The sequence below is a fragment of the Hermetia illucens genome, chromosome 3 (assembly GCF_905115235.1).
Source record: "Hermetia illucens chromosome 3, iHerIll2.2.curated.20191125, whole genome shotgun sequence".
Taxonomy (NCBI): Eukaryota; Metazoa; Arthropoda; class Insecta; order Diptera; family Stratiomyidae; genus Hermetia; species Hermetia illucens.
In genome coordinates, this window is record NC_051851.1 from 152,472,198 (window position 1) to 152,480,246 (window position 8,049).

General features: G+C 47.1%; 1 protein-coding gene across 1 annotated transcript; it reads right to left on the minus strand.

Annotated features, from left to right (window-relative positions):
• On the minus strand, positions 1-604 carry LOC119652593 (drosulfakinins). The gene is made up of 2 exons (XM_038056818.1): positions 582-604; positions 1-521 (listed from the first exon to the last, which is right to left on the minus strand). The coding sequence occupies exon 2, from the start codon at positions 501-503 to the stop codon at positions 150-152; it is 354 nt and encodes a 117-aa protein (XP_037912746.1). The 5' UTR covers positions 504-521; positions 582-604; the 3' UTR covers positions 1-149.
• Positions 605-8,049: the final 7,445 nt, after the last annotated feature.

The following is an 8,049-nucleotide window of genomic DNA, read 5'->3' on the forward strand; positions in this document are numbered from 1 at the left end:
CATTGCATCTTTTAATAAGTTACTGTCACATAAGGGTACTTATCACAAAACACAGAAACTTTACAATAAAATTTGATTTTATTAATTGGATTATCAGCATAAGTTCAGTTTTACCCATCGAGCACGTCTCATCATCGTACCAAAGTCAATTACACAGAACTTCCACTGAAGCTTCTCCCAAACCGCATGTGACCGTAGTCGTCGAATTGATCCTCGCCGGCTCTTTTGTCCTGCAACCTGTACTCAGCTGTCCTTTCGAGTCCCTTCAGTCGCTCAAAGGAATCATCTTCTTCGAATATGGGGTCTGCTCTGAAGCGAGCCAGCTGGATCGCTTTGGGGTCGAATCCGTAGATGAAGCGAACATTCCGTTTTGCGCCATTAGCTCTGTGGGGTTGCTGGAACATTTTGCCATTTGTCTCGGACTTTTCGGAAGCGACTAGAACGCATAGCGAAGCACAGATCAGGCAGAAGAGAACGGTGAGGGAGATAGCCAAGTTATTCATGTCTGCAGGTTTCTGGAACTTAAAATTTAAGGGTTAGTAAAGAAACTATTAGCAATGGACTTGGAAAAGGATACTTACTATCACAAGCCTCGGAGGAAATTCGTGAACACAATGGAAGAGTCCGTCTTCATATCCCTTTTTATATACGGGCAGGATTCCACTAGTTTCTTCCTAGACAGGATTATGTATTCATCCGATGTTTGCCCGTCAGACAATATTCAATTAGGAGCGCACTACCTACGGTAGGACGTAATAAGGAATATTATAATTGATTGGCACGTAAAGATGAAAATATTTTCAAAGGAAGCTCCACGGATTTGTCGATGATGGAGGAGTAGGAAGCGCTGTGCGTGCCTGAAAAATATTGAACAAGACAATTCAATTTTTAATCTTTTGATTTGAAATTATTAACCGGATTCACCTTTTGAATCGCAATCTTCGCATCTTTTTGTGGTAATTGTTATTATCATAATCAGAGAGAATCCTGTTGGGTATCCTTTGTTGATTGTTGTTTCTCTACAAATTTTAGCTCGAACTGTTCCTGTGTTTTAATGTAATAAATGGAATTTACTTGAAGTTGCTTTGAAATAGGAAGTTTGAAATAAAATCCAAAGAAATAGCATCAACGATTCCCATTCTTTTAGTGATTAGAATATCTCAACCCCTCTCCCAATACCTCTGCTATTTGTTCTTGAACATTTACACTTCCGAAAGATGCCAATATTTACGATATTCAATACTTCTGGAGCCTATGTAAAAGGTAGTTTGATAATTGAAAGTACCACAACAAAGCTGCCATACTGTCCTTTGAACATTTCAAAGCACCTGGCATGGATGGCATCTATCCGGCAATGCTAAAGGAGGGTATGGAGCATTTAGAACGACCTCTAAGAAATATTTTTCGAGGATGTCTTGCTCTGGGCTACGTGCCTTCTTCTTGGCAACAGGTTAAGGTAGTCTTCATACCGAAACCTGGGAAAGATGACTATTTTAATCCAAAGAACTTCAGACAGATCAGCTTGACTTCATTCTTGCTGAAAGGTTTGGAGAGACTGGTGGAGCGTCACATTCGTGGAAACGCACTTAGGTCACACCCACTTAGTGAAAACCAACATGCTTACCAACGTGGAAAGTCCTGTGAGTCTGCTCTTCATTCTTTGGTCACAAAGATAGAGGATGCAACTTTGAATGGTGAGTACGCGATGGGGGTGTTCGTGGACATTGAAGGGGCTTTTGACTGTGCGCCTTTTCAAAAACTTTGTGATGCCGCCAGAGCGATGGTGTTGATGATGCTTTAATTAAGTGGATCCATGCTATGCTAACGCAAAGAATGCTGTGCGCTGAGGTAGGGGTCCATCGCTACCTGACTACGGAAGCAACGAAGGGCTGCCCCCAAGGAGGTGTGCTTTCGTCACTTCTGTGGAGTATGCTGACCGACTCACTGCTATGTGAACTGCAAAATTTGCCAATACACGCTCAAGCTTGTGCTGATGACGTGGCTGTACTTGCTGTTGTACGGGATCTTGGAACGGTGTGTAGGAATATGCAACGTGCCGTTGATTTGATAGACAGCTGTGCCTTAGACATGGTCTCTTCAGTTAATCCAAATAAAAACACAAAAAGGAGAAAACTGGATGGACTTTGTCTCCCTGAGATGAGGGGTGCTACCCTTCAACTCTCCGAAGAAGTGAAATATCTGGGAGTCACTCTAGATAAAAAACTTCTTTGGAACAAACATGTAGAGGTAAAGATGAAACGAGCTCTCACAGCTTATGGGCTGTGCAGACGGACCTTTGCCTCGACATGGGGATTCAGGCCTCATGTGGTAATGTGGATATACGTTGCCATCATTAGGCCGATGTTTGTATATGCATCCGTAGTGTGGTGGGTTAAGGTGAGACAAAAAGGTTTTCACCGTAAACTAGCCGCACTGCAAAGAACTGTTTGTCTGGGTATCACTGGTGCCATGAGCACGACATCCGGCGCAGCTCTGAATGCACTACTCAATTTGCAGCCGCTGGATATATTTGTTCAAAGCGCTGCAATGAAAGCAGCTCATAGGCTAATTCGATTAGATCTATGGGAAAACAACGGATGTGGGGGGCACAGAGCATTGGAAGAGTTACTTGGAGGACTGAATCCAGTTCTTACAATGCCTTTCGATTCTCGTGTCCCCATACATCAGTTTGGTAGCAGATATAAAGTTACTCTGAAGCGTAGAGAGGACTGGGAAGACCCAGAGGAATGCGTGGCGGGATATACGGAAGTCTTCTACACCGATGGCTCAAAAACAGAAGAGGGTTCTGGAGCCGGAGTCTACCTCTCGAATAAAAACGAAAAGTGGACTTTTCCTTTGGGACAATATGCAACGGTTTTTCAAGCCGAAGTTTATGCGATCCTAAGGGTGGCAAACTGGGTGATTGACGAGCGATTGAAGGGCAGGCGCATCGCAATCTGCAGTGACAGTCAAGCTGCGCTGAGGGCGTTGAGCAGTCCTTTGATCACCTCGAAAATCGTTCAGGAATGCAGAAACCGTTTGAACTCTATGTCTAGATTCAATACAGTGGAACTACTCTGGGTACCTGGTTACTGTGGCATAGAGGGAAATGAAATCTCGGACGCTTTAGCGAAAGAGGGGTCAATCTTCCCTATACCGGGACCGGAGCCAGCAATTGTAGTATCAGTAGCATTGGCTAAATCTGTTTTCAAAAACTGGGAACAAGTTTCTCATAATGACAGGTGGCAGAGCCTAAATGCTGCTCGACACACCAAACTTTTCCTGCCAGAACCGAACATACGTACCGCAAAGTTTATCCTGTCGAAAAACAGACGGATTTGCAGGTGTATTGTGGGCATTCTGACAGGCCATAATTCACTAGCTATATGTTCAGAATAGGAATTACCGAAGATGATACGTGTCCCTCCTGTAATGAGGAAGCGGAATCCACGGAGCATTTCCTATGTGAATGCCCCGCCTATGGACGCATCAGGCATCAGATCTTTGGTGCCGATGTCCTCCAATTGCGACGAGTAGCATCACATCCACTAACGGAAATCCTGCGATACGTTAACGAATCCGGAATATTCCGTTAGACGGGGGATGCGAGTACAATGGGCCAACACGGCCTGAGTGCTCAGAAGCTGTAGCTTCTCCCCCACCATACACACACACACACACATACACCACAACAAAGGTTAGCTCTAGCTCCACTATCCCCCTAGTGAGTCCATTTCCACCAAGGTATACCTTGGACTGGCGTAGCAGCCTATCGACAGGTTAGCCTTTTTTGCTGTGATGGTGGTTGTTAAATGTTGTAGTCCTTTTAGGGGAGCTAATCGGTTGTGAGCCATATAGGCCAAGAAGATGTAAACGCTCCCCTTTCCTGCCTTTTCCAGTTTGATCACGGTCAGGTCGCTAGAACTCAGATCCCGGCGGAGAAAAGGGTACATGCTCTAGGTCTCTCCCTTGTGCTGTGTAACAAATTGGAACATTTACTATGGAGGTGCTAGATACTTCGGTCTCCTCCGATCTAGGGCTCCTGTATTACTGTGACGTTAATGCTTTTTTTTAGGAGGAAGATCGGCAGGTTTGCTAAGTACCGCCTTAATTGCTGCAGATTTATCGGACCGACGATTTTTATTTACCAGACCGACGATTGTCATCTCTTCCAACAGCTCATAGATCGGATCTAGGTCGCCGCCCGGAACGCTCCGGAACAGAACACACTCTCCATTTATTCGGGGTAAGAGAGCTTGGCTATTCACCTCCCCCTCTGCCCTCTCCTTGGTTACCACCTAGGTATCCTTGGGTTTTAAAGACGAAAGGATTGGACGAACTAGCCCTTAACCATGCGGATTCGTAGTAACCAGATGCAATGGAACTTAGCCATGAAACAAACTGAGAAGTTTGTTGTCAGCGGAATTACCGTCAGCTCCACCGGTGTGGCTGCTGGTCACGTCGCTAAAGGGTCTTGTATTGCGTACCTCGTCGGCCGGCCGCTGCTGTCTCGCTGCTTACAGAGGTTGCTTGGCGTCCGAGCTCTAGCACATTCTGTTTCATTTGCTTTTTTGTTTGACCTAATCTTGGGATTGATTTTCGCCTTTTGCTGGTTTTCTAGGGGTTTATTTTTGTATTCCTATTTAATCGCCTAGTACGAGGTCTTTTTCATCCCACTAGTCGACAATATCAGCCTCCCTATTCTTCGCAATTTTGTTCAGAATATAAATGGTCTTCTGGTACTGGTTCTTGAGCAGGATTCTAGCAAACCTTCTTCACTGGTTTTCCGTGAAAGCCATTGTTCGCTTCCTTCGTTCCTTGTAGACTTCCATCGTCGACGGTTTTGGAGTAGGGGTACTATGGTTGGTACTCCTTATGTCCAGCTCGACGGCAGTCATTTCCAAGCTGAGAATCGCTAGTCCGTCTGCCGCCTCGTTTCCGGAGGACCCTGTTGTTGTTTTCAACACAGTGGTGCTATGGTTCGAAGCCTTCGTGAAGACCTGTTTGCGTTAATCACAGGAGTATGCTGGCTTGGTGGCCTGGTCTGATTATGCTTCAGGTTAAAGTTGGATAATTCGGCAAGTCTTTACACGACCTCCTCGTCGTCGCCGCTGGAAATTGTCTTCGGACGGGCCAAGGGTGTGTAGGTCCGGGCTGGTAGTAGGCTCATCTAACTGACGAGGATCTGCTTGTCTGCTGGTCATGTGTTAGGGGCAAGTAGATCTGTCGGCGGAATGGACCGAAGTAATAACCCGAGGATCGTTCTTCCTGTACTGGTGACGATAGAAGAAGAGGGGATGATGCCAGGCGAATCATCGGAAGACGAGCTGTTGGCATCCAACCAGACAAACAGCCAACGTTTTCTACTCCCTATAAACAAAGAGTGCCTGGAGACACTGGAAAAGATCGACTATCAAGCGCGGTTCGGAGTCAGGAATCCAAAGGAAAAACTGTTCCGTTCTGCAAAACCGGACGACGACCTAGATCCAATCGACGCCGTCAATGAGCTGTTGGAGAAGACGAGGATCGACGGTCCGACGGGAACTAACGAACCCCGCACGCAAGCAGATCGTGCTGAGGGTAATGTAGATAAATCTGTAGCACTCGAAGTGCGTCTCGACTAATCTGTCTTCCTCCTAGAGGAAGACACTAATACTGGAGGTCTATGTCGAAGATGACTGAAGCATCAAAGGGCTCCAAAGCAAATATTTTAATTTATTCCGTAGCACTGGAGACGCTAATCAGGACAGACCTAGAGCATATATCCTCGCGAAGAAGATTTTGCACGGTTGTCTGTGCCCGGACATGAGTTCCAGTGGCCTAGTCGTGGAGCAAGCAAGGGCAGAGAATGTATATAATTTCTTGGTACATGACTCACGATCGATCGGCTCCGTCAGAAGAACTACAACAACCACCCACAAAGAAGACCAACCTGTTGATAGACTGTGATACCAATGCAGGGCATACGCTTTGGGGCAACTCGGAAATCAACGAGAAAGGTGAGTCATTCTTTGCTTTTATTATTACTTCAAACCTATCAGTGTGTAACAGTAGTAGTGCACCAACCTTCTGTTTCCCCAGCTCGGAGAACCGTAACGGTTGTAAGGAGGCCCTTGATATCGCCCCAATAACCGGCAATGTGATTCCTAGGGTGGAGGACTGGAGAGTGTCTGGCTAGAGATCCTTCTCTAATCACAGTTGGATATTTTCCAGCCTAGATCTCGCCGCAGAGGTCTCCAAACCTTTCAGAGACGCCAGGAGGATCGACTGGAGAAAGTTTGGTCAAGCCATTAAGAACAAACCCCCTCCCCCCCCCCCATACAAGCTTCTCCGCATATAAATCTCCAGGCACAGATGGCATAATGCCGGTTATGCTGCAGAAGCAGTAGGGAAGGGTTGTGCCGTGGCTTGTTAAGATTTACCGGAGCTGCATCTTTTTAGGATACGTACCAGAGCCCTGGAACGCGCACGAGTGGTTTTCATACCGAAAGCGGACAGGCGCGGTCTTGAGTCCGCGAAAGACTTTTAAACAATCAGCCTGATCTCTTCGTGCTGAAGACCCTAGAACCCCTCCTGGATATCCACTTAACGACGATAATGGAGAGAACGGCTTTCCCTAAGTCCCAGCATGCGTACCTCAAAGAAAAATCCGCAGAAACAGCCGACTACGAGGTAATTGGCACGGTTGAGCGGTCATTGTAGTACTAGCAGTATACCCTAGCTGCCTTCTTGGATATAGAGGGAGCTTTCAACAATATGTATGAGAACCAACCAGTTGACCAGAGCTGTAAACAGAGGCACGTCTGGGGTGGCGCCATCTCTCCGGTGCTCTGGTTAATAGTAATGGACGAAACTTTACGAACATTGGACAACAGCGGGGTGAACGCGGTGGTGTATGCCGACGACTTGGTGATATTAACATCAGGGATGTTTCCGTCCATTATGAGCGACATTATGGAAGGAACGTTGCAAAAGGTGTGCCTGTGGGCCGGAAGATGCAAACTCAGCAAAAACCCAACCAAAACGGAAGACGGGTGGCATGTTGTAAGGTTATGACTCAGTATTTTTTACCAATGGATTAAAAATGGTCTGTGCAGTCGGCGCGGGGGTTTTCTTGAATACACACAGTGTATAGAAGTCGTATGATCGCCCAGGTTACGCCAGTGTATTCCAAGCGGAAGTACTTGCGATATTGGAAGTCTGTCAAGCGTAACACAGCCATTTTGACCGATAGCCAAGCGACCATCAAGGCGTTATACTCAGCGACGACATCTTCCATGCTGGTGGAGCAGTGTAGAGACACGCCGAACCGCCTGGGCGGCTGTCAGGTGTGGAGTCATGGCGAGGTTTACGAGCTGTGCCAAGTCAAGGAGAATTTGGCCCGCTAATAACATAGCCCGATCACGAGAGCTCCTGTGACAGACAGCTCCTTGAATGCATTGAAGATTACGGCGGTCTTCACGCCACCAGGCTTGGCATACCCTACAATTCGCATTGGCGAAGCTGCGGAGAAGGAAAGAAAACCCTCATGCACTTTCTCAGCGATTGCCCAGCTCTGGCTAGAATCAGGCTGCGGACACTGCGTAAACCATTCTTTGGAGACCTCAGAGAGGTTTCTAGCTGCATGGTGGGAGAGCTGCTTTCCTTCGTGAATGCTACAGGCTAGCTCTGAAGATCTGACCCGGCTAGACTCTGCCTCCCCGCCCTCTTAACAGTAGTGACGGTCTTAGGAGTTTGTGGCATCAAAACGCCGTACCACAGCGCTAATTGGGCTTGTCGGAACGGCCACTAATACCTACCTACCCTACGCTGGCTTGAATCTGACAAACGAAGAACTTAGTGTGCGCATAGGCCTGATACTCGTATGTACCCTGATCGGAAGGCGGAGGTGCTAATGGATAGATCACACATTAAGAAGGGGTGGCCACTGCATTGCGGAATACGCCATGCATCGTCATTTACTCTCGTGATATGGCCGACGGGTGGGTCGTCCCAAGGACATTTGGCGCAGAACCGTGGAGAAAGAGGGATGCCGTTGGGGCATTTGAG

Excerpts from the sequence above, each read along its gene's own strand:
- LOC119652593 (XM_038056818.1), bottom strand. The coding sequence starts at position 503 with ATGAATAACTTGGCTATCTCCCTCACCGTTCTCTTCTGCCTGATCTGT.